The sequence below is a fragment of the Cucurbita pepo genome, chromosome LG12, assembly GCF_002806865.2.
Source record: "Cucurbita pepo subsp. pepo cultivar mu-cu-16 chromosome LG12, ASM280686v2, whole genome shotgun sequence".
Lineage (NCBI taxonomy): Eukaryota > Viridiplantae > Streptophyta > Magnoliopsida > Cucurbitales > Cucurbitaceae > Cucurbita > Cucurbita pepo.
Genome location: NC_036649.1, coordinates 9,613,233 through 9,640,241, shown reverse-complemented (window position 1 = coordinate 9,640,241; position 27,009 = coordinate 9,613,233). Strand labels below are relative to the sequence as shown.

At 36.6% G+C, this 27,009-nt stretch overlaps 2 protein-coding genes across 3 annotated transcripts; one reads left to right on the top strand and one right to left on the bottom strand.

Moving 5' to 3' along the window:
- Positions 1-92: 92 nt before the first annotated feature.
- On the bottom strand, positions 93-12,743 carry LOC111807798. Its single transcript, XM_023693666.1, has 21 exons — positions 12,636-12,743; positions 12,325-12,414; positions 11,292-11,459; positions 10,928-11,139; positions 10,806-10,838; positions 10,272-10,713; positions 9,373-9,432; positions 9,009-9,220; positions 8,887-8,919; positions 8,353-8,794; positions 7,390-7,641; positions 7,026-7,237; positions 6,904-6,936; positions 6,370-6,811; positions 4,969-5,658; positions 4,189-4,862; positions 3,845-4,110; positions 2,680-2,746; positions 2,449-2,499; positions 1,278-1,374; positions 93-466 (listed from the first exon to the last, which is right to left on the bottom strand). The coding sequence occupies exons 4-21, from the start codon at positions 11,108-11,110 to the stop codon at positions 438-440; spliced, it is 4,218 nt and encodes a 1,405-aa protein (XP_023549434.1). The 5' UTR covers positions 11,111-11,139; positions 11,292-11,459; positions 12,325-12,414; positions 12,636-12,743; the 3' UTR covers positions 93-437.
- An 893-nt stretch (positions 12,744-13,636) lies between these two features.
- LOC111806836 (pre-mRNA-processing factor 39-like) lies at positions 13,637-26,382 on the top strand. Of its 2 annotated transcripts, none has more exons than XM_023692328.1 (14): positions 13,637-13,739; positions 14,266-14,757; positions 17,215-17,324; positions 18,800-19,029; positions 19,639-19,806; positions 20,162-20,519; positions 20,994-21,137; positions 22,441-22,593; positions 22,666-22,782; positions 23,655-23,735; positions 23,841-23,990; positions 24,424-24,729; positions 25,458-25,562; positions 25,942-26,382. In XM_023692328.1, exons 2-14 carry the CDS (start codon positions 14,301-14,303, stop codon positions 26,059-26,061), a joined length of 2,499 nt encoding a protein of 832 aa, XP_023548096.1. In that variant the 5' UTR covers positions 13,637-13,739; positions 14,266-14,300; the 3' UTR covers positions 26,062-26,382. The 2 variants fall into 2 exon arrangements, with proteins under 2 accessions (XP_023548096.1, XP_023548097.1); XM_023692329.1 differs by lacking the exon at positions 13,637-13,739 and adding an exon at positions 13,851-13,892.
- Positions 26,383-27,009: the final 627 nt, after the last annotated feature.

Sequence of the window (27,009 nt, the reverse complement as noted above, 5' to 3'; positions counted from 1 at the left end):
AATCTTAACAGAATCAAAATACCATATTTTTCAGGATTTGCCTATGTTGTGCATGGGTACCCATACTATATCAGCCATTGCAGGATATCAAGAGAGGAAACAAAAATTTCATTCCCCTTTCCAAAAAAACAGCGACCAGATCCTGATCAGATCAACTACAATCTTCAAAACTTTCAACACCACTAAACAACATGGCCAGATATCAAATATCTATGAACATCATTGTGATAATACATATAATGTAACAGCAAAAAAGGCATAATGTGAATCCGCAGTCGATCCTCAGCTTTACTACCCAAACCGAACGATCGTCTTGGAAACTAGATTGGACATTAGTCAGCTGAACCAAATTCATTGTGGTGGTTTCAATATTTTCTAATGACTTCCGCTTGCAAGGCCATGACATAAAAAGGCAGAAACTGGCGCCATAATCCCACTTATCTCATACTTGATGCTGATTTAGATCCTAAGTAAAACAAGAACAAAAGCCCGGAACAAGTATGTTAGTACAGCAAATTTAGTGTGAAACTATAACTCTACAAGCAAGCTCAAGTATATTTGCATGCAAATCAGCCACACACATATGCATGGACATACATGCGAGATCTTAAATGATATGGTACGAAAAGAAAACCAAATAATGGAACAAAATTAAACTAGGTGTCAAAAGAAAAACGAGACACGACAATAATGTGTCGCAAGAGGGAACCCCAGTGAATGTGCACGGACCTACTAAATTTCCATAATTTAAGGCAACGCTGTGCAGCAAACTATAAACTTGCACGATATTGGATCTTCCAGCAGTATACATTAACTAATCACCATAAAAAGCATGGATAAACCATCAAGCATCAACCCATAACATGCTTAGCAATAAAATCTTTAAATGTGTTGATTCCCACAATGGTTGATCTGATGGTGTATCTGAGCAATAATTGATCCCATAAAATTTTGGTGTTTAAGAAGATCAGTTGGTTCAATCCGTTCTAACCAAGATATGTATTCATCAGAACACTGGCACCAAAAAAAAGATAAACTACTGAATGCGACAATTACATTGATTTTATGGAGGAACTATATCACATTTATTTTAGTTTATAGTTCTCCAAAATGATGGGGAAAGTAGGGAAGTATCAAAAGTTTCAATATGTTCACGAAAATAGATGAGATCAGGAAACATTATGAAGCAAGGTTCACATGGAAATAATAAACAAGGATGAGAGCCAATTCTATCAAGACAAGAATGGAAGAGCTGGGAAAGAAAATTAAGAACCTACTAGAAGATCGTTTCATGTTTCTGCAGAACTTGCTGCCACATTGACAGAGAAATGGCTTAACAGGGTGATCAAGGTCATCAAAATCGATGCCATAATCCTACAGGTAAAGCAAAATATCAGTAACGGCCTTTTGAACAGTCCAAGGAATTACACTACAAGGTAATAAAAATTCTAAAGAACACTTTTAAGCACCAGTTAGTCACAATCAAAACTGCATTCATCATTCATAAGGAAGACGTACAGTTCAAAGGAAATGACTATACTACCGGCTGCACCAATTTTATTGCCGCAGGGAGAAAATCAGAGTAGTTGTTTATAATTGTCTATCGTCTATGGATAATGGTTGCGTATTAGGAGTTAGCTGGTTTGTATATAAGCAAGGAAAGCTTATGGAATTGCTTCAGTAATTGTAGATCTCGATTTTAGGAATTGTTGCTGGTATTTGAAGATGTGGTTCTACTCTAGCATTGTTGCTATTAATGAAGCTATACTAATGATACATGCAGTTTCCTTTCTTTTGCTGCTTCAACTCATTCAAAAATCCGGGAAAAAGTTCTCTATGGAGCAAGGGTTATTGTTTATTGTGTAGCTTTCAGCAAGCAGTCTACAGTTTCGAAGTGTCTCTGTTGTGCAGTTTTGGTTTGTATTGCCAGGTCTTGCCGGTGATTATAAGTTCTAGCTAAAGGTTTTTGGTTTGTTTAGTTCTTTAGATCAAGCAAATTGATAGTGCTTTGCTTCTTAATCTAGTAGTATGTATTTTTGCCATGTGCCGTATCTTCTTGGTACCTTCTTGTTTCATTAACATTTTAGAAAAAATTTAAAAAAAGTCCATGAAAGCGATGGGAAGAACCCTATAACTCATGCAGAAAATCTTGCATCCAAGACACATTCTATTGCCTCATTGCTTTACCATCTATAAACCTAACATGCATACAAATGTTTCCACAAACCTGAGTAGAACACATCATAATGAGAGATATCACAAATATAACTAATGCGGAAACTCTTGCAGCCAAGATGCAGTTTATCGCCTCCCTGAGGTATATCTCTCATTGAGATGCTTCCACTTAAGGCCTCAGTTATAAGGACAGGACATGTAAAAGTTGACCAAGTCATAAAAGTTTATGCAAAATAACCCAAACCACATTTATATACAATAACATCCACTGACCCAAGTTAGCTCTTCCATGGCATCTATTTTTCTTGTAGTGAACAAGGCAAGCTGCAAAATGAAAGGAACTGAATAAGATGATCACTATGGTAGTTCGTTTCTTGTTCCAAAAAAAAAAAAAAAAAAAAAAAAAAAAAAAAAAAAAAAAAAAAAAAAAAAAAAANCTATGGAAGAGAAAGAACGGCTGTATACAAAAGTGATAAAGAAAAGTAAACTTGCGAGAGTCAATACATGATAATTATGATGGTCCGGAGTCTCTATCTCAACTGCAGCATCAACCAAGTTTGCATCAAAGCATCTAAAATTTTGAAAAGAGAGAAATTAGATTATCCGACAACTAGATCAGTAAATGTACAAACGCCTGCCTAGCAAGTGTTTGCATAAGTTACAGCAACAGTTTCAAATATACATACAATAGGATAGCAAAACTATTGTTTACTAAAAAGAAAGAAGAAAAAGGATTAAAAGATATGTTTCAACTCAGTATTGGCACTTCTGGAAACCTTTTTTCACTCAACCAGCTGATATACAATTTTCACTAAGAGAAGGATTCATGTTCTGTTCTGGCACCCATAACATATACACGATTCCTTTTAATATCCAGACCTCCAAATGATCATCGGGTTCTAAACTAGGGCCAAACACATAATCATAGATCATTTGGTGGACAGAAAATTCATGGGATATTTAAAACCCCAACCTGAGTAACTCCAAGAGGTTTCTAAGCCATGAAAATTTAGCGATTCCAAAGCCTTTTACTGCTTTGCACCATGACTCTTCATAAATGGAACTTCCATATAAAAAAGACCCTTGTATCAACTATTTATCCCTACCACTTCAAGGCCATGACATTAACGCAATCTTCAGACAGCATAAAATGCTGAAACCTTCTGAATTTGCAACGCACACATATACCTTTTGTAATATGTTTCTGAACCCAAATAGTCACAAAACTTCCCAATGGACGCGAATAACAACAGTTCACATCCGACCTGTGCTATTGATCTAGTGATACTAGAGCACAATACATAGCTAACAAATTTGTATCTTGATTGCTAGAAAGGAGATAATCGAAGCCAAAAACATTAACATCACGAACAGGAACAATCTTTTCATGTTTCAAACCCTCATCACAGTGTTACAATTCCAAGGGTGGGAGGGAGATTTCAAGAATAATGCCAAAGAAAAGATGAAAATGGAAAACGATGAGTTCAAGAATAATGAGTAATGACAAAGGGAGCGAAAAGAGGTTACTATTCGCATAAAAAAAATACAAAAATAATTTGGTGCAAAGGTTACAGAAAGTAAAATAAGCATCAAACAGTAGAAACGTGGGCAACAATGGGGAAGTATGAGATTAAAGGAAGCTTAAACTCTACTCAGTTTAATCAAATACCTGTGGTTGATAAATCTGGCAACATTTCCAAAGTTTGTGGCATCCAAGCAGAGAGCTTTTTCCTCCTTGAAAGGCTCTTCTTTATTCCAAAAGGCATCTAATAATACAGGGTCAGTATGCTTCCCATTTTTGGTGTTTTGCACCTTTCTATGATACATTTCTGAGATGGTTAATATTTCTCCGGCATATTCACAAACAAACGAGCCTTTAGGTAGGTCTTCAAGGGTACGAAGGCCCCATCCTTTTCCTTCCGAAGTAAAAAATACCTGAAACAGAGAGAATAGTTTTCAAATATATGCTATAGCCAAAGTGAGAGAGAGCAGAAGGTGTGATTTAAACTGTACCTGCAGCTTCCGAGTTATTCCTCGCTGCACCACTCTATTGCCACAATGCTTACTGCAACCACATTTACTCCAACATTCTTTTATAAGCTTCCTCTCTAGGTGCCCTTTGCACGGTTCTAAGCAATCATCATTCTTTGATCTTTCAAGAGGACATTCCTTGCAATAGAACTGGTGGTTTCCTTGAGAGTCACGAGCAAGAGAGATCCACTCTTCCAAAACATCTTCCTTAACCAGACCTTCTGGCGTGTATGCATAGTTATCCCCAGTTTCCCGTGCACAAGCACAAGGGACAGAAGATGTAAGGCAATTTCCAAAGCAAGACTCGCAACAATTATCGTTACCAATCAGAGATAGAGAGAAATTTACAAAAGCGCTTTGGAAAATTAGACTGCGAGGTATATAGTGAAAGAATGGTGGATGCTCTTTATTAATTTCATTCACCCAAGGAATTTGAACCCTTTCTTCTCCCTTGGTTATATCATCCACATCATGAGAGAAGCTTAAGTCATCAGTAGCCTGTTGACTCGGTGAAATAACCATCAAATTGTGCGGATTTGCAGCCTCAAGATTNCGGCTCATCAGGCGCCTGAACCTCTTCCCCAAAATCTTCCACCTATCGTTAACAAAAACAAAGGCAGCAAGTATAAGCACAACTAAGAGGGTAAAAATAAGACCTTCACATCAAGCAAGATAATGAGTACACACTTGAGAATTCTGACATTTCTTTTCCTCTATAGCCTGAAAGATGATGCATACATATGTGAGAAATATAAACTCAACGCNGCTCCTTCCTGGCTACATCTTCAGAATGACCATTTGGCATTTCTTTGCTGCTTTGAGAGGCATCATGGATAGCCTGGTCATTGGAAACACTTGAAGACTCTAAGATACTAGGAACTTGTGATGCAAATTCTCTATCAGAGACAGGACTGACTGGTTCATTCACGGAAGTGAGTAGATGATTCAAATCTCCTTCATTGGCAACATCCCCTGGATTATATATTGGATCTGAATTCTTCATTACATCTAGAAGTGGAATTCTACTAATTGACCCTTCCTGTTGTTCATCAGGAGAATCAGTTCCCAATTCCAAGAAGCACTCACACATGTCACTCAACAGTTTCATAACAGAAAACGTGGGGTCAATGATTTTATATGACTGCAGACATTTTTCCTCCATATATTTTATAACTGCATCACGACTAGGCATATGGAAATCTGGTCGTCCAAAAGCGGAGTCGCAGCTCAAAGAAATTTTTACCTCTCCTAGGGGCGACGATGCAATCTCTAAGTTAGGATGTACTTCTTCCGTGACAGTTGCCAGCTCACTGCCTGTAATCTTCTTACATGAGGTCTCCGTACCATCACTTTTGTTACTTCCATCTGAAGGAAGTGATGCTTGAGCAACTTGGCCATCCGGCTTCCTAACTGAATCATTTGCAATGGAATAAACTTCTTTTCTTGAAGAATCTGTTAAAATTTTCACAAAGGAAAACAATCCAGCGGTTAGAATTGAGAAATACCGTGCAGGTTGAAGATTCCACAGACTATCGTTTTATATGATTGCCTGCATTAGCAAAATGATCTCCTCATTCTTATAGGGGTTTCACATTGATAAATATTGATTCATTTTTAGCAATCGTCATACTCCAATAATTTTTTTTTTTTTTTTTTTTAATTCTTTCACTTCTAGTAAATTTTACCGTTTAGGCAATTGGTTCTTTTATCTTTACATAATACCTTAAAATTAACAATTTTATTTTTATAGCTGCACTTTCCATAACTTGCATTTGTTACAACTATATCTGTCTTCAGTTTAAACTTCAATGTTGAATTCTAATGCTTGGCTTGAACCAATTTGATTTGAGCATTAATAACTATGATGCATCGTAAAGTTAGGTATTCCAATATTTAACTTATGTTTTACTCCCTTTCCTGAGATAAGCACAGCAAGGAAAATTTTTATATTCTAAAACCCATGTCTTATTTTAAAGCTTCTTAACCTTGATTATCACATATTACAGTTTAATGGATTTTAATTTCAATTAAACTCTAATTGGACTATCAATTACCGATACTTGCCTCAAATTAGAAAAAAAAAACTCTGTTCTACCCTACAACATTATACTGTAATTTTGAACCAAATAATGCTAAACTCATCGAAAGCAAGTATCCATTGACCTGGATGAATCGCAGCAATAGGCATCTCATTTGTAAATGTATCATCTGTAAATGGCTCATCTTTAGGCTTGAGTAGTGCTTGAGCCCCAGATGCCCTCACTCTGGAATTTTTGGCACCTGATTCAGCCCCTGGTTCCTTAATACGCACAGCAGCAGATGGTCTCTCTAAGCTGGATTTTTTCACTCTTGCAACCACATGTGGTGATACAGGTTCCTTCCCTTTGTCTACACGACGAGAAGAACTTGGATCAGTTTCAGATCTCTTAGACCCACTTAACTGCATCTGCTGTTTGGGACATGTTTCAGGAAACACGTCCTCTTCCAATTTGGGCTTTTTTAAAGCCATCCCATCCACCTGGGTTTCTTGGCCTCTTAAGCGCAACCTTTTCAGAGGGCGTTCCGGCTCATCAGGCGCCTGAACCTCTTCCCCAAAATCTTCCACCTATCGTTAACAAAAACAAAGGCAGCAAGTATAAGCACAACTAAGAGGGTAAAAATAAGACCTTCACATCAAGCAAGATAATGAGTACACACTTGAGAATTCTGACATTTCTTTTCCTCTATAGCCTGAAAGATGATGCATACATATGTGAGAAATATAAACTCAACGCATAAAGAGAAAAGGATACAATTAAAGGAATTGCAGTAGAATGTACCTTACTATCTTCCTCGTCAAATATAGAATCTGCAAGAACTCTATAGTTCTCTTCTTCAATAAGTTCCCAGTTCTTATCATACAATTTCAGAAGTTTCTTTAAGACGGGTTTTGTCTTGTCTTCACTGATCCCAATATCCTTCATTGCACGAAAAGCCTTCAAAACCCGAGGATTCGGTGCCATATTTATTCCGATCCAAAGGACAAAGGTGCCTACATTTGTTAGAATTACATCAGGACTTTTTTACTTGATTGTCAGGGAGGCCCGTCTTATAAGCACTTTTCAAATACATTAGCATATTTGCACATTCTAAGCTGAAGGAATTAATGTAAAGAACCACCCTGATCATAGAGCATAGACTTGCCTGCTACGCCGTATGAAACANCGCAGCTCAAAGAAATTTTTACCTCTCCTAGGGGCGACGATGCAATCTCTAAGTTAGGATGTACTTCTTCCGTGACAGTTGCCAGCTCACTGCCTGTAATCTTCTTACATGAGGTCTCCGTACCATCACTTTTGTTACTTCCATCTGAAGGAAGTGATGCTTGAGCAACTTGGCCATCCGGCTTCCTAACTGAATCATTTGCAATGGAATAAACTTCTTTTCTTGAAGAATCTGTTAAAATTTTCACAAAGGAAAACAATCCAGCGGTTAGAATTGAGAAATACCGTGCAGGTTGAAGATTCCACAGACTATCGTTTTATATGATTGCCTGCATTAGCAAAATGATCTCCTCATTCTTATAGGGGTTTCACATTGATAAATATTGATTCATTTTTAGCAATCGTCATACTCCAATAATTTTTTTTTTTTTTTTTTTCAATTCTTTCACTTCTAGTAAATTTTACCGTTTAGGCAATTGGTTCTTTTATCTTTACATAATACCTTAAAATTAACAATTTTATTTTTATAGCTGCACTTTCCATAACTTGCATTTGTTACAACTATATCTGTCTTCAGTTTAAACTTCAATGTTGAATTCTAATGCTTGGCTTGAACCAATTTGATTTGAGCATTAATAACTATGATGCATCGTAAAGTTAGGTATTCCAATATTTAACTTATGTTTTACTCCCTTTCCTGAGATAAGCACAGCAAGGAAAATTTTTATATTCTAAAACCCATGTCTTATTTTAAAGCTTCTTAACCTTGATTATCACATATTACAGTTTAATGGATTTTAATTTCAATTAAACTCTAATTGGACTATCAATTACCGATACTTGCCTCAAATTAGAAAAAAAAAACTCTGTTCTACCCTACAACATTATACTGTAATTTTGAACCAAATAATGCTAAACTCATCGAAAGCAAGTATCCATTGACCTGGATGAATCGCAGCAATAGGCATCTCATTTGTAAATGTATCATCTGTAAATGGCTCATCTTTAGGCTTGAGTAGTGCTTGAGCCCCAGATGCCCTCACTCTGGAATTTTTGGCACCTGATTCAGCCCCTGGTTCCTTAATACGCACAGCAGCAGATGGTCTCTCTAAGCTGGATTTTTTCACTCTTGCAACCACATGTGGTGATACAGGTTCCTTCCCTTTGTCTACACGACGAGAAGAACTTGGATCAGTTTCAGATCTCTTAGACCCACTTAACTGCATCTGCTGTTTGGGACATGTTTCAGGAAACACGTCCTCTTCCAATTTGGGCTTTTTTAAAGCCATCCCATCCACCTGGGTTTCTTGGCCTCTTAAGCGCAACCTTTTCAGAGGGCGTTCCGGCTCATCAGGCGCCTGAACCTCTTCCCCAAAATCTTCCACCTATCGTTAACAAAAACAAAGGCAGCAAGTATAAGCACAACTAAGAGGGTAAAAATAAGACCTTCACATCAAGCAAGATAATGAGTACACACTTGAGAATTCTGACATTTCTTTTCCTCTATAGCCTGAAAGATGATGCATACATATGTGAGAAATATAAACTCAACGCATAAAGAGAAAAGGATACAATTAAAGGAATTGCAGTAGAATGTACCTTACTATCTTCCTCGTCAAATATAGAATCTGCAAGAACTCTATAGTTCTCTTCTTCAATAAGTTCCCAGTTCTTATCATACAATTTCAGAAGTTTCTTTAAGACGGGTTTTGTCTTGTCTTCACTGATCCCAATATCCTTCATTGCACGAAAAGCCTTCAAAACCCGAGGATTCGGTGCCATATTTATTCCGATCCAAAGGACAAAGGTGCCTACATTTGTTAGAATTACATCAGGACTTTTTTACTTGATTGTCAGGGAGGCCCGTCTTATAAGCACTTTTCAAATACATTAGCATATTTGCACATTCTAAGCTGAAGGAATTAATGTAAAGAACCACCCTGATCATAGAGCATAGACTTGCCTGCTACGCCGTATGAAACATGAAAACACACAGCAAACAAGGCCCTTGAACACAAAGAAAATTATTGCATCCTTCAGTAGAGCATTTATAAGTTTCCTTCCATCCTACCCACATGCATCACTGACATCTCCTTCGAATAGTTCCTGGAAATTTGCTAGAACTGCCAATCTGCAATATTGAAACATCAAGCGCAATGCAAGTTTCCATTGCAATATATGAAATTCTTATTTATGTGGCTCGAGAAGAAGAAAAATTATATTCTACCCCAAACGTTACAAGTTAAAGCTGAAATTTTCTCTATGTTTGACTCAGTGCAGGCAGAACAACAATATATGGACAAAGAACTAAATATACTGTAACAAGATCATTCAATAAAACAGTATGACATGTTATCCATTGTTTTCAAACATTGAAACAAATATCCAAAATGCTTCTCGAGAGCATGAGAAGTGAACACGTCTACAAGAAACTTTTCACAATTAAGAACAAGAGAAAAAGAATACCAACTAATNTACAACTATATCTGTCTTCAGTTTAAACTTCAATGTTGAATTCTAATGCTTGGCTTGAACCAATTTGATTTGAGCATTAATAACTATGATGCATCGTAAAGTTAGGTATTCCAATATTTAACTTATGTTTTACTCCCTTTCCTGAGATAAGCACAGCAAGGAAAATTTTTATATTCTAAAACCCATGTCTTATTTTAAAGCTTCTTAACCTTGATTATCACATATTACAGTTTAATGGATTTTAATTTCAATTAAACTCTAATTGGACTATCAATTACCGATACTTGCCTCAAATTAGAAAAAAAAAACTCTGTTCTACCCTACAACATTATACTGTAATTTTGAACCAAATAATGCTAAACTCATCGAAAGCAAGTATCCATTGACCTGGATGAATCGCAGCAATAGGCATCTCATTTGTAAATGTATCATCTGTAAATGGCTCATCTTTAGGCTTGAGTAGTGCTTGAGCCCCAGATGCCCTCACTCTGGAATTTTTGGCACCTGATTCAGCCCCTGGTTCCTTAATACGCACAGCAGCAGATGGTCTCTCTAAGCTGGATTTTTTCACTCTTGCAACCACATGTGGTGATACAGGTTCCTTCCCTTTGTCTACACGACGAGAAGAACTTGGATCAGTTTCAGATCTCTTAGACCCACTTAACTGCATCTGCTGTTTGGGACATGTTTCAGGAAACACGTCCTCTTCCAATTTGGGCTTTTTTAAAGCCATCCCATCCACCTGGGTTTCTTGGCCTCTTAAGCGCAACCTTTTCAGAGGGCGTTCCGGCTCATCAGGCGCCTGAACCTCTTCCCCAAAATCTTCCACCTATCGTTAACAAAAACAAAGGCAGCAAGTATAAGCACAACTAAGAGGGTAAAAATAAGACCTTCACATCAAGCAAGATAATGAGTACACACTTGAGAATTCTGACATTTCTTTTCCTCTATAGCCTGAAAGATGATGCATACATATGTGAGAAATATAAACTCAACGCATAAAGAGAAAAGGATACAATTAAAGGAATTGCAGTAGAATGTACCTTACTATCTTCCTCGTCAAATATAGAATCTGCAAGAACTCTATAGTTCTCTTCTTCAATAAGTTCCCAGTTCTTATCATACAATTTCAGAAGTTTCTTTAAGACGGGTTTTGTCTTGTCTTCACTGATCCCAATATCCTTCATTGCACGAAAAGCCTTCAAAACCCGAGGATTCGGTGCCATATTTATTCCGATCCAAAGGACAAAGGTGCCTACATTTGTTAGAATTACATCAGGACTTTTTTACTTGATTGTCAGGGAGGCCCGTCTTATAAGCACTTTTCAAATACATTAGCATATTTGCACATTCTAAGCTGAAGGAATTAATGTAAAGAACCACCCTGATCATAGAGCATAGACTTGCCTGCTACGCCGTATGAAACATGAAAACACACAGCAAACAAGGCCCTTGAACACAAAGAAAATTATTGCATCCTTCAGTAGAGCATTTATAAGTTTCCTTCCATCCTACCCACATGCATCACTGACATCTCCTTCGAATAGTTCCTGGAAATTTGCTAGAACTGCCAATCTGCAATATTGAAACATCAAGCGCAATGCAAGTTTCCATTGCAATATATGAAATTCTTATTTATGTGGCTCGAGAAGAAGAAAAATTATATTCTACCCCAAACGTTACAAGTTAAAGCTGAAATTTTCTCTATGTTTGACTCAGTGCAGGCAGAACAACAATATATGGACAAAGAACTAAATATACTGTAACAAGATCATTCAATAAAACAGTATGACATGTTATCCATTGTTTTCAAACATTGAAACAAATATCCAAAATGCTTCTCGAGAGCATGAGAAGTGAACACGTCTACAAGAAACTTTTCACAATTAAGAACAAGAGAAAAAGAATACCAACTAATAACTCTAAAGTAACAAAGAGCAGAAACCTTTTTTGTTCAAAAATAATATGAAAATAATAAAATAAAATAAACACAACAAAAACGGAATTCTATATCAAAACTTGGCTTCGTCATAAGTTCAAAGTTTCAGATCATCGCCACCACCAATTTAAAACTTTTTTCATAAGGATCCCGGCCCCAAATAATCAAAGAGGGAAAGCTCGGCCATTATATCATAGTAATGTTCAAAAGTCTAAATCAGCTACGGTAATTACATTTCAGGAAGAATGGCAAATAGCTAAAGATGCACTGTGTTCTTGGCTAAGGTAAACAAGTCTAAAGCAGCTGTGGTCAACCAGACAGTAAAAGAATATGAAATACAAGAATGCATGCAAAATTAACTGGAATATCTTGATCGTTACGGGTATGTGACTAAAAACCGCGCTATTAAACTGGGAAACATAAATTTGCCGATGAAATCTTACAATCGAAATTAAAACCCTAAAGCCCAACAAGTAAAAGAATCGCAAGCGAAGAATTTACCAAGTAAACAGAAATGAGGAAGGCAAAACCTCAAAGATCATTCAGCCCGCGAAACCCGAAAGTTGTCCGATACTCCAAGAGGGGAGAGAGCTGAAAAACAAATGCATAACGGGTTTAAGTGAGAAGTAGGTTGACGTTGAGTGAAGCAAGAAAATGGAAAAATGTGGTACAGAAATGGAAGAAGAAAGCAGTTCATCTAGCAGGCGGGAAATAGAGATGGAAGAGGAGAAAATCATTTGAAAAAATGAGCGCCGTGGTAGAGACAAAGCAGGAGAGGTAAAGGGAGAATAAAATGGAGGAATTTTACAGACCAGTGAAAGAATTCATGAGAGAGTCGGCTCTTGTCTGACAGCGTCTGATGGCGGGCACACGGGAGCGCCTGCTTTTGTAAGCGCGGAAATGGAGCGAGAGCTGAGAGGCGCAGCGACTAAACCACGTTACAACAATTTTTTTTTATATGTATAATTACAAATTACCAAAATTATCAAGACAACTAAACATTTAATCTATTTATAGATTAAATAATTCTCAGTTAGAACTGATACTATCCCTCGTTATCTAATGAATAATTTGTTTATAATTTAGTCATAAACTAAGTTCCTCTTGTGCTAATGAAAGAGTGAAATCTTGTTGTTTGAGTTCTCGGTCTGTGGAAAAAATAATGAATTGAATTTATCGAGTAAAATTATATTTTTAAATCCATATATGGCAAAGTTGAAAATTGTAAAGTTGTTTTCCGTTACAAAAAGTCACGTTCATGCACGCTAAATGATAGGCTCTGGCGTGAATAATTAATAACTCACTTGTGAATGAGATACGCGTGTGATCATATGCGAAGTATTGGTATTATTTATTAATATATGTATAAATGAATATTAAATATTTCGTAGTTTTGTTTTGTACAAAAATAATTGTATATGATACTTACCCGCTTTCTTTCTTATGTCTTCATGTATTATGAACAGATCATTTGTAACGACTACAAAATAGGTCATATGAATAGTGTTGTTGGGGTAAGACACTCAGTCTTGTCCATTTATGTAATTACTCGAACACGATCATTCCATCCATTGCGTACTATTTAAGATACATGTACCAACCTTTTAATCTTGGCATTTGAATTATGAATAAATTAATTAAATAAAAATTACGAATGAACCAAAGGAGGGGAAAGTTTGGGATTGGGCTGGGCCGGAGAGATCCGGTCCAGTAAGGCATGGAAGGTGGATAACGGTAATATGTGTATCAGCCCTTGTCGCCCAATTGCCCTCGGCCTGGCCTCGCAGTCGTCTCCCTTATTAAAATCGTTTCCTCTCAAATTCCCTTCTCTTCCTCTCTCACTCTCAAATTCTCAATTCCGCTTCGCATTTCATCAACTCTTCTTCTTCTTCTTCTTCTTCCTCCTCTTGTTTCCGGTAAGTTCTCTTTCCATTTTATTTCTTCATGCCCCAACACCCTTCCCTTTCTCCTTACGCCGCTTTCTTATTTAGCCACTGTTCCCCTAGATTTAGCGTGCTGGAACATCCATCAATTTCGCTTCCTGTCATGTTTGTCATTCTACTGCTCTAGTACGTTTTCAAGTGATTGTGTTATTACTTTTTTGTTTGTTTTTTCGTTTGTTATGCCATGCTCTTCCGTGCCATTTATATTATCGAAAACCAGCATCTATACATATTCTTTTAAGTATTTGTACGTCTGTATATTCTTTGGATTAGCTTTAAACTAGTATACAAACCAGAGTTTATGCTTTTCAAATCAAGGGTATCGCAGGAATATGTTGTTGGGATTCGCTGTTTAATTCAAGCACTATGTTTTTTTTTTTCTGGGTCTAGCTGCATTTTTTTTTTTTTTTTGAAGGCTACATCCTTCTGCTCTGGGTTTTCTTTTTTGTCTGCGCTTCTCCGCATCAATTCTATGTGATAGTTGTTTAAATGCATGCAGTTCGGCTATCAAAGAAATAGTTCTTTAGTTTAAGCATGGGGGACAGTGAAACTGTAGTTGCCCAAACATCTGACGTCATGGGGTATGCATCTGCTGGATATGTTTCGAGTGGCTATTCTGATAGCAGTGCAAATCTAATTCCTCAACCGGGTGCTTTTCAATCTGGGATCACTGGGGACTTTTCTGTTTCACATACCTCTGCAGATATGGGTAACGGCAGTGCATATGTTACGGATCCCAATTCTATTCAGCAAGGAAATCATGTTGGGGAGGTGGATGCGACAAAGTCAGATGTGGTAATGACTGACCATAGTCAGAATGCTGCTGTATCAGAAACTTCAGGAATGGAAACTGCTGAAGTAGCCAGTCACGATTCTTCTTTAAATGGAAGCGTTGCTGCCTCATCAGTTAATGCTTCATCAATTGAGAATGGAAATGTTATTGAGAATGCCAATGATGCTTCTGAGGAACAACACTTTATTGATGGTTCTGGTATGTGTCTCCCATTTTAGTTTTCTGCATTTTCATGGGATTTTCGTTTGCACAAAAAAGAATTGTAACAAATTGGGCGGAAAAATAGAAAGTCAACCTAAAAGGTGCTGCAATTTGAAGGGTGCACAAGTAGATGTGTTATGTTTCTGAACTATTAAGAGTAATGATGCTCCTTGAGAAGCATTGAGTATTTCTGCATTTTGTTCTATATAAAGATATGTAATATGTACACCTATCTTTTAAAACTAGCCCGGAGAATTTAATATAATATCAGTAAGCGACCTACTTGTAGGCTCTCGTTGAATTTCATCCTTGTGATGGTTTTTTAAGCTATGAGCTCATATACTAATCTTAGCGTCATCCAATACCCTGACATGTAGCTTGTACTAGCTCTATAAGACTCGTATGTACCTAACCCCTATACACTCCTACTTTAGGGGTGTATAACTAACCCCCTCGGGGCCTTAATATAGGGTTTTAGATATGCTTAGCTCTATGTTTTCGTTTTCTAAAGTCTATCATCAACCTTGCGCTAATTGCGCGTAAGTCAAAATATCCTTGCAACGGGCCTTGGGGTAAGTCTTGTGCGTATGAGGTATATTGTCCTCTATAAACAGATGAGTACTCTGACCGTTTGTACCTCATATGTATTTGTCTACTAGGTGCTCCCCAATAGTATTCCCAATACGACCCTTGGGACCCTTTGTGGGTAACAACTTTACTATGCGTACCAAGTACACCCTAACCGCTCTAGGAAAGTTTATGATTAGGGGTTTTCCCTGAATGGTTCCTACTTTATACTTGGTGAACCTAAAGTGCTCAAATGTAGGTTCTTTGACTCGGGAAATGTAAAACAATAATTCATGTTCATTCTTATATCCTTCCAGACTCTCTAGGACACATAGCGGATATTGAATGAATTAACTAGGCATACACGAGTGTCTAACCCTTGTAACATGCTCCTATGGGTGTATCATGCATGTATAAATGTCCTACATGCTTGATCAAACGATTAGCAATCATACAAAACATGTTGGGGTCCTAAAAATTTCATTAGGACTAATCAGAGCTCTCAAACATGCAAGCGAAGCTGTAAAACATATTATCATGCTAAACCGGAAACCTATCAAGTTTCTAGGCTTAGCTACCATACATCTTGGTCAGTTAGGCCTATATCATGCTTTCTAACCAGTAGCCTAAATGTCCTTATCGACTCCTACAAGTATTGCTTGAAAAACAATCCATATGGCTACTTACATTTTTTTCGACTTCTCGGGCTCGGATTGGGTCTTCAAGAATTTTCAAAATATATCAAAAGTCCTTAATTAGATTCTACATTAAGGGAAAATATCAAAACCACTGAAATCGAGGTGAAAATCATGTAAAAATAGTGTAGTTTTTGGTTTGATTTGACCAAAACTGGTCCAACCGAGCTGTTTAGATCTGGGTCAAGTGAATCGGTCTTCCTTCGCCTTCTTCACACGTTGCTTACCTGTTGGCGGCTTCTCTTCTCCGCTCTTTGCCAATTTTCTCTCCACGGTTCTCGAACGCGTTTGCCTTCTTCATGTAACCCAAAGATATCCTTGATATGAACCTAACCATTCCAGATTTGTGAGTTTTTGTGTAGAATCGAGTGAACTACAACCGTTAGAATTTTTTCGGTTTTGAGCCAGCAATTGCAGAGGTCGATACTCAACCTCATGAGCTCCTTCGTTCGAATCTGTCCAACCACCTTCTCCCACAAGGTCCCTTAGATGAAAACCCCACAGTTTTAAGTTGTATTGCTTTCTCGGAGGGGCGAATCGACATTTGTAGTTCTTTTGGTGACAATGGGCTTTCAAGTTGGGGTTCTTGGTTCTTGCTCACGAGTTTTCTCTTCCAATCACCTTCCCCTTGCTTTTAAACCGCCATAGGGTCCCCAATCTTCCCAGAATCCAGCCAAAAACCAGTCCAAAGCAAGCTCCCCCCTTTCGTGCACACTATTGCTGTCACACACCGTTGATGGCAACGACAGTATACGGTGGTAGCTGAAAATGCGTTTCAGCACTTTCCTTTTCCTTTTTATTTTTATTTTTCTTTTCCAGCTGTTATTATTATTATTATTATTAAAAAGAATCTTCCTCGTTAATCCACCATTGTCAACTTCAGATGTCCATTATATATATATATATATGTATGTATATATTGGTGTTACACCATTATTGTCTAATACCATGGTTTACGAAAACAAGGCACCGATTCATATTTCATGTCATAGCTCAGGGTGAGAGCTTGTTCTCAACCTGTATATTTAATTATTTATATGAAGAAAGTAATTTCACATTTATCTTACATGATTACTAAACTTATTTCTATTTTAATACTGTAATCAGTACTCACTTTATATGTTGCCTATAGTTTTTTAGAGAAGAAACTCAACCTCTCGATGATATTTTGTTACCTAATATTTTTTGGCAGTACCTCCACTATCTGCTGAAGAAGATAGACTCTGGAACATTGTGAGGGCCAGTTCTTTAGATTTTAATGCATGGACTTCTTTGATCGAAGAGACAGAGAAGGTGGCAGAGGTATGCAATAATGAATGTTAGCAAGTTGTACGGTTTTACCATTTTATGTTTGAACTTGGCATTGGTGGGATCTATAACGAACTACTAACAAAGGCACAATAAATTGGCAGTCTTATATTCAAATTTCATCAACCACATGGACGCTGCCACAAAGCTTAATGTGATGCAGCCTTTTATTTGTCTTTATTTCTCTTTAATTTTGTTGGCGACGTTGGGAACTCCTGACATATTTTGTGGTAATGATTGAGGAAGCAGTGTGGAATTTTTCCATGACTTGTAAACTTTTGACTCAGGTCTGGGTCATGCATGCTAATAATCCACACAATCAACCTTTTTTTTTTTTTTTTTTTTTTTTTTCAGCTATGTCCTTAAGTATTGTAGGTATGATATAGCCTGCAATATTATTAGGATAATGTTTAATTGATTTTTCACATGAAGAGTGTTGATATTGAGGCTTTATCCATAGGAGTGGTGTATTTCTTCCGTATTTACATTTTGGACATCCAACAGTCATAATATGCTTCCTTCTAGTGGACACTAATATGCTTTACTGATAGTGGACACTAATATGCTTTACTGATGCAATGGAAGAATTTACGTTGATAGTCTTTTTTTGAGGGGTATCTTTCTCTGAAGCCTAACATTTGCCTAAGAATTTTCTCTTACTTCCTTCTCTTTTACAGTCCACCGTATTACACTTGGCCAACCCACTGGTTTTCCCTACCACATGTTAGGGCATTACCAATTTTCTAACAAAATATAAGCTAAAAGTTATCTACTTTCTTAAAGAATTGTATTGGGAGGCTTATATGTAAACAAAATATCTTTGATAGTATTTAGGGGTGCAATCTGAAACTATAAGACCGACAAAACTGACAATATGTCTAACTTGGTTCCTCTTGATAGAATTAAAGCCAAAAATTAGTTGGCTAGCTTGGCTTTGATAGATCTTATTAGTTTTGGTCAATTTGTTCAATTTTGTTTGTTTTAGGTTAGTGTTTGTGTCAATCTTTTTTATAAATTGGTTTTGGCATTGGTTTTTCATTTTTCTCAAACTGATAAGTTGGTTTGGCATTGGCCTGGATGGACTTGCTTATGCCTTTTAATAATATTTAATGTTGATGGTTTTCAGAAAAATAGTGTGTGGTAAATATGATCTCTGGTAATTATGATGGATCTATTGCAAATAACATGGATTTTTTCATCCACAAATTTATGAGCCTATACTGTTAGTGAATATCTTAACCCAACATTTAGAGCTCAGAGAAAAGTTTTGTGATTTCCAAGAAAATACATCTAAAGAGTTGTATATGTCGAGCAGAATTTTACATTTTATATTGATTCTTCAGAATTTGATATTGACTGAATTTTGCACTGGAAAATACCCCAGTTCTAACGATCTCATGTGGACCAAACTCATATGCCTATGAGAAGACTTATTCCAATTTAAGAGAATTTGCTTGGATTCTTTTCAGGATAACATACTCAAAATTCGGAGAGTGTACGATGCATTTTTAGTGGAATTTCCTTTATGCTATGGTTATTGGAAGAAGTATGCAGATCATGAGGCCCGTTTTGGATCTACTGACAAAGTTGTTGAGGTGTATGAACGAGCAGTACATGGAGTCACTTACTCAGTTGATATTTGGCTGCATTACTGCATATTCGCTCTTAGTACATATGGAGATCCAGAGACCATCAGAAGGTATTGCCTTCTGTTTCTAATGGCATTCGTGTTTTTTCCTGGAGTGCCATTACTATGATTCTTAGCTACTTGGACCTGATAACGATCTTTTTCTTTTTGCTTGTAACCTCGTTTTAGATGGCTGTACCAGTGATTTCCTACGTGTAAGGCGGAAAGATTTGATTGAAATGTATATTGGAATTGCATGTTCCAATGTGCATTCCCATGATTTGGGGCTACACTGTTACTTGCCTTTTCTAAAGTTATTTTTATTGAAAGAAATAGTGTCAATCTCCTGTTGTCTATTATGGCTTATGCCTTAGTCTGTAGTTATGAATGAACTACGGCAGTTCTTTAACCTTTGTCTACTGAGGTACATCAATATACAAATTGCTGCTGGGAATATCTCGTTCAGTTTTGGGTTAAGATGGCCTCTATCATTGCTTCATTCACCGACATAAAATGATTTTTAGGAAGGTAAATGCAGCATGCAGAAGTGTCATATGCTGTTATTAGAGTAAATTGTTCCTTCACCTTCAACCCTAGTGCAGTTACTCTTGTGGATACTTTTGCATCACTTGATGATCTTTGTTTACATAATAACCAATTTCCTGGTTGATGATGTTTCAGACTTTTTGAGAGAGGATTAGCTTATGTTGGGACAGATTACCTCTCATTTCCTCTTTGGGATAAATATATTGAATACGAGTACATGCAGCAGGAGTGGGGTCGCCTTGCCATGATATATACACGTATACTGGAAAATCCAAATCAACAGTTGGATCGTTATTTCAATAGGTGAGTATTGCACATCTTGGCATTATTACGCTGTTCTGATAATTTGATATTGCCCTCAGTGATCTGAATTCTTTTGCTTTTGAACTACGATAATACAGTTCTTCTTTTGATTTATCCCTTAGATGTACTTGTTGTACTTTGCTAAGTTAATGTTTTTGGGGTTATGCACCCTTTCGTTGTTGAATTGCATTCTGTGCGAGGAAAAGCTAATTTAGATAGATGGTTTCTTATTAGAATGAAGCCCCTGGGCTCTTTAATTTTTAGTTATGACTGACCCAATGGTTTATTGAATTTTTCCTTGATAAGCAAGCTAAAATACTTTTTCCTCTTGGATCATGATGCAAATGTGTAACAGTTTTAAGGAGTTAGCTGCAAGTCGACCATTGTCAGAATTGAAGAGTTCTGAGGAGGCTGCTGTCGATGTGCAATCAGAGGTTGGTGATCAAGTAAATGGGGAGGAAGGTCGTCCTGATGTCACGGAACCATCGTTTAAAACTGTAAGTGCTGGCTTAACAGAAGCAGAGGAGTTGGAGAAGTATATCGCCATTAGAGAAGAAATCTATAAGAAAGCTAAAGAGTTCGATTCTAAGATCATTGGTTTTGAAACAGCTATCAGAAGGCCCTACTTTCACGTTCGGCCACTAAATGTTGCAGAGCTTGATAATTGGCATAGTTACCTGGACTTTATAGAACAAGAAGGAGACTTAAATAAGGTACTTTAGCTTGTTTCCGATTTTCAATGTGTATATTTTCTAGTTTCTAGTCGTCCTCGTTATGTATTGACTTACAGTTAAAAAATATCTTCTGCATCATATGCTTTACTGGCTAAACCATTGGATGAAGCAACTATTTAATCGGCAATTTGAACTGAGACTAAAGAAGGCTTTAAGGCTAAGTACTTCAAACTCTCATTTATCAGTGGAGATTCTAGGTTCATGATGTGTTTGTACGGTAACTTTTTAAAATTCCAATGTTATGCATGCAGGTCTCTTATCTTCCTAACCATCTGTCTGTCAGGCAAGGAGGGTCCCTCATCTCATGTTTGAGGGGCCTCTCTATTCTTCTGAGGAGTATTTCTGTTGCATATCTCTTTTCTGTTTCTTGTCATATCTTTACACAATGTATTTTTAATATAAAGACCATTTTATATGTTCTTCCATTTTTTTGTTTGAAATTTTTGTGAACAGGTGGTGAAATTATACGAGAGATGTGTGATTGCTTGTGCCAACTATCCTGAGTACTGGATACGATATATTTTATGTATGCAAGCAAGCGATAGTATGGATCTTGCCAACAACGCCCTTGCTCGGGCAAGCCAAGTTTTTGTCAAGGTAGGCAACACATGCATCTGCCATTTTACCTAACCTCATGATAACTGGTTGTAGTTATCATGATTAATGATGGTGCAATCCTGATCATAATTTTCTAATAGTGTATATACGATGCTATTTTATGCATGCAAGCATGGAATTAAAATGTACCCCCTTTTCCTTATCTTGATTTACATGTGATTATTGAAACGTGTAAAAAGAACAAACAAATAGGGATTCTAGATGTCTTAGACAAGGCGACCCTATATCTCCTTTCCTTTTCCTCTTAGTGGTTGATGTTTTGAGTAGAATTGTCTCCATGAGTGTTGAAGAAAAAGTGGTCGGGGGTTCAAGGTTGGCAAGGAGAAAGTGCCTTTATCCCACCTACAATTTGCGTACGATACTATTTTCTTTTGCTCAAGGAAAGAGGAACTGTTTTTGGTGCTGAACCATATTCTTGCATTCTTTGTTGGACACCTCTCCCGTTAGCGACCTTGTTTTCTTGGGTCTCTGGAAGATCAATATTGCGAAAAAAGGTTAAATTCTTTGTTTGGCAGGTTATCTACAGTCGTGTTAACACTTTGGACGGACACTCAAGAATTTGACCTTCATTGACTGACTCTTTTTTTTTGTATCCTTTTTCGGAAAGTGGAGGATGACGTAGATCATTTCTTTTGGAGATGTGATTTTGCCGCTCCATGAGGAGTTTTCTTTTTTGGGCGTTCGGATGAGTTGGCTGAATGAGATGATTGAGAAGTTCCTTCCCCTTTCGTCGTTTTGGGAGAAGGGTTGTTTCTTGTGGCTTGCTGGGGCGTGTGCTTTATTGTGAGATCTTTGGAATGTGAGGAACATTGGAGTGTTCTGAGATTTGGGAAGGGACCTGGGTGATGCGCTCCCTCAATAGGTTTCATGTTTCTCTTTGAGTTTTGGTTACAAGGATTTTTTTTTTTTTATTATTATTATTTTTTTCTTTTTTTTTTTAAAATTGATAGGTGTTATTTTACTTGACTGGTGGAGACCCTTTTCTTTAGTGGTCTTTCTTTTTTGTGGATTTGTTATTTGGTTGCGTATGCATTCTTCCATTGTATTCTCAATGAGGGTTGATTCTTATAAAAAAAATTGTATCCCTGTTTATTTATTCGTTTTCTTATTATAAAAAGTTTGGATTTATAAATGATGGATTATAAAATATACCCCCTATGACTAAGTTTGTCAGCAGGAGATATTGTTGTCTATGATGTATGGAGTAGAACTTTTTTCTCAGTTATTAAATAAATTTTTATTTATATGGGTTAATATGCACATGCTTCCAAAACTTCAACAGAGACAACCAGAGATCCATTTATTTGCTGCTCGGTTCAAGGAGCAAAATGGGGATATTGCTGGCGCTCGAGCCTCCTATCAACTTGTGCATACTGAAATTTCACCTGGCCTTCTTGAAGCAATTATTAAGCACGCTAATATGGAACATCGTCTGGTAAGTTGTCTTAAATAAGTTGTGATACATATTGATGCATGCATTTTCTAATTTGGCCGTTGGTATTTCCAGGGGAAGCTGGAAGATGCATACTCTGTATATGAACAGGCCATTGCCATTGAAAGAGGAAAAGAACATTCTCGTGCGTTGCCACTGTTATATGCTCAGTACTCGAGGTTTCTGAACTTGGTATGTTGCTGAAATTGTGGTCCTTGCACTGCTTGTAGTCTATTCACATAATTATCCATTTTGCACTTGCTCTTTTGTAGTTTTTCTTTATGCTTCTTTATTAGGTCCCATGTCTCCATCGTGTTTCAATTTTTAAGTCGAGGCTTATTGTAAATGCCCTTTAGATGTTATTCGGCTTAATTGGAGCTTATTTTTTAGTTTGGCTTTTTTTTGTTGGGCCGTGGGTCATTCTACTCCTTGAGTTATGTGCAGCTGATTTCTGTGTCAGTTTGAGGTGGATTCTAGGCATAATTGGCTGTTGAAACTTATGACCTTCAATAATATGGTACTGTTATTTATTTCCCCCCAGAGTTAAAGAAGCAAAGAAGCTTTCTTATTTAAGGCCAGAGAAGAACGACCTTTAGAAGACAAAATTTTGGTGGCTGAAAATCTGTGAAAGAAGTATTTTCATAGAATTTATCTTGAATTTTTTGGTAGTTCTCACAAATGAATATTAATGTTCTCATTTTATTATAATTTCTTTTTCATCAAGGAAATTCGGGTACTTCAAATTTTGTTGTAGCTAGTACTTTCCGGGTGGTTTTAAAAATCTTTTTAAGTTACTGGCCATTGATATTTTTTGGTGATACTGATGTATAACTCATGAACGGAAATATTCCACAGTTGTGCAAGAAAGTTCTTTCATATTAAAATAAAGAAGCTTGCTATTTTTTGCTTTGGTCCGTGCCCAATTATTTAAGCAATTTTAGTAGTTATTCATGTAGCTAATTAACACAGTCTCTTCTGGTGGCATATGATCAGTTGAAATGGTATTTTTCTTGATTTCTTAAGTGTTGTTTTCTTAGAATCATATCTCTTGATTTTGTTGACAGGTATGTAAGAATGAAGGAAAAGCTAGAGAAATTATGGATAAGGCGGTTGAGCATGGTGAATTATCCAAACCACTCATTGAGGTACTCTCTCTCTCTTTCTTTATTTGAAACATTTGAATTTTACTCTGGTAAGCGTTGTTTTCCTGTGGTTAAATGTATACCTTTCTGCCTCCATGATTCACCCAGGCCTTGATACATTATGAGGCAATTCAGTCATCAGCAAAGAGAATTGATTATTTAGATTCATTAGTTGAGAAGGTAATAGTGCCCAATACAGAGAATGCAACGGTCGTGAGTGCTTCAATGAGGGAGGAGTTATCGAGCATTTTCTTGGAGGTAATATTAAAGCTCTTCATGTTTGCAGGGGAAAAACTTTTGAGGGTAGATGGACGTAATTGCATTAACTATGAAGAATAATGTTCTTGGACCTAGCAATTGTTCATTTGTTTTGGTTGACCTTACATTGATACAGTTTGATATAAAGTTATCTAGTTACAAAGGTCCCATGTTTTTTCACCTTGAGTTGGATCTCACTCCGTCTCTGTGGAGTTGTCAATATTTCCATAGCATGTATGATAGATATTCTAGTTCAAAACAACACTGAGTTGATGTATGTCGAGTGAAGAAATTTCTCATTGGATGATGCTTAAAACTGGAAGTCTGCTCATGCCTGAAATCTTTCTAATATTTTCTTGATCATAAAATCTCTCTAGCGGTGAACTATGTTTGGATTGTCTTTTACTGAATTCACTAGTGAATGGTTTTGCAGTTTCTAAATCTCTTTGGAGACGTTCAATCAATCAAGAAGGCTGAGGACAGACATGCAAAGTTATTCATTTCACATAAGAGTACATCAGAACTTAAAAAACGCCTGGCGGATGATTATCTAGCTTCTGAAAAAGCAAAGATAGCCAAATCCTATCCTAGTGTTTCTTCACCAGCACAATCTTTGATGGGTGCTTATCCTACTGGTCAAAACCAGTGGGCAGCCGGCTATAGTGTACAACCACAAGCCTGGCCTCCTGTCGCTCAAGCACAGGGGGGGCAACAATGGGCACCTGGTTACTCCCAACCGGTAAAAACCTTTCTATCTTTCACCCTTTTTATTGTCCATACTAATATATGTCATGCAGTTTAAATAAGGAAACTTTTCACCAAATGGTCTAATTGCCCATTTTAATTTATTGGTTCCGAAGAAATTACTTCATATTATGTTGTCATCATAATTGCACCTTCACCCCATCAACAAACAAGACTATTCAAAGAGTAAGGGAAATCACCCTGTTTCCTTTGTTATAAGGATTGGGAACTGTGGCTGTAGAAGTGATTAATTTTTGCATATAACTTGCATGGTCGCAAGTGATCCTTCTTGAACTATTCTTGAAGATTGTAGTCTCTATTAATTTTTGTGGATTTTTTGATGGTTAGGATCTGCATTTTAATTTATTTGCTCTTTCCTAGTATGATATGTGGAAGGGTGTTTTTATTTTTTATTATTATTTTTTTAAAATTTTTTATTAAATATAGTTGATACCATGCAGTCAACTTGTGGAAGGTAAAGGCGAATTCGCTAGTGTTTCTTTTCAGCCCTTCTAATATATATATTCATATACTTTATTTCTGCCTTTCCAGTCGCATCAATATAAAGTCATTTCGGATATATATTGGGCCTGCTTTAATTTTAAGATTGGAATATTCATGAGCAAACTTGAGGGCATTTTAATGTCCCTAGCAACAGCACGAAAAAGTAATGAACAGAAAAAGAATAACCCTTTGTTTTTCTTCCCATCTACTTGAATACAGGCCTCGTATAGTGGGTATGGAAGCACCTACACGAATCCACAAGTGTCCACATCGGTGTCACAAGCCTCCACTTATGCGACGTATCCTCCAACGTACCCTGTCCAGGTATTCAATCTTCATGTCTGGAGAGAATTTCATAACATTTTGTTTTTAGATTTTAAAAATTAAGTTTCTAAACACTACTTTATCTTTGAGTTTGTTTGTTTTATTATCTACTCTTTTGGGAAGTTTTCAAAATCTAAATCTTAAGTTTTGAAAATTGAAAAACGTGGATCACCCTTTAGGTTTTTTTGAAAATTGTGCTTGTTTTTAAAATTTGGTTATGAACTTCTTAGTGAGAAATGAAATGAAAATCATTTCAAGCACCGTTTTCAAAAGCCAAATAGTTATCAAACGGGGTATTGTTGGTCTCTTTTTGACTTATTCCGAGAGACATAGAACAGTCATCTGTTTTGGGTTTATGAACTATTGTGTAAATTATCAGCCGCAGGCATATTCTGCTCAGAGTTATGCCCAACCGACCGCTCAAGCAACGATAGCGCCATCGCAGCAGCCAGCTTCAGTCGCTCAGCCATATTACGGGAGTTACTATATGAATGGATGAGAATGGCCATTAGTTTGTTCGTAAACTGTAATCTAAAATTTTCCCCTCGTGTACGAATACGATCTACTACTGATATCCTGTACCTTCGTTTTTTCAGAGACATGGGTATGGTATAGCTAACGCAAACTAGGGAACAGTTCTAGAATCTGCTTCTTCCTAGTTCTTCCTCTTTTTAATTTTGATGTGCCAATGAGTAGTGGTTTGGATATCATCAGAATTTCCCATTGCCAAGTAGTTATGAGTTATTGAGTTCAACTGACTGTTCTTTTTATGTGGTGCATTGATGGTTTGTTTGCCATCAAATTTGTTGGGAATTTCCAAGCTCTTACCTGTTTTGAATGACGGTTTGTGTTTATATATATATACATTGCGAGCATTTTAAAGTCACCTTAAACTTGTTCTTAGTTTTGTCCATTTGTGGAAGAGCTCGTCTAGTGTTATTTATTAGGTTAAATGTCTGCTCGTGCTTCCATCACTAAAGTAATGATTTCATATGAAGTTGTATGAATATTGATTAATGAGACTTAATCACTTTTTTCGGAGACTAGTTAGTTTTCAATGGAGTATTTGAGTCGTTACTATTTAAAAATTTATAGGCACGAATAGGGTTTTTATGATTAATGACACTCTCGACTAAAATTATTTTATTAATATTTATGTGATAAGTAGATTAAGGATTAAGATAATTAAAATGTATTTAAATTAATACTTCAAATTTATTTATAATTTCTTTTAATTTCTTACCTGTAATTTGTAATTTGGCTAAACGAACATTCAAACAATTAATTAATAAAATATTATATATTTTAAATATTACATTTTAAGAAACTATTTTCTAATATGTCATTATCCAAACAATTAATAGATTTTTTTGATGATTAGATTTACCATATTTATAGAAATGCTAAAAGTATTTTTCAGAATTGACAGAGAGGACAACAAATTGTT

Excerpts from the sequence above, each read along its gene's own strand:
- LOC111806836 (XM_023692328.1), top strand. The coding sequence starts at position 14,301 with ATGGGGGACAGTGAAACTGTAGTTGCCCAAACATCTGACGTCATGGGG. Across the intron at positions 14,758-17,214 it reads ACACTTTATTGATGGTTCTG|TACCTCCACTATCTGCTGAA; the intron begins GTATGTGTCTCC and ends ATTTTTTGGCAG. Across the intron at positions 19,030-19,638 it reads GATCCAGAGACCATCAGAAG|ACTTTTTGAGAGAGGATTAG; the intron begins GTATTGCCTTCT and ends ATGATGTTTCAG.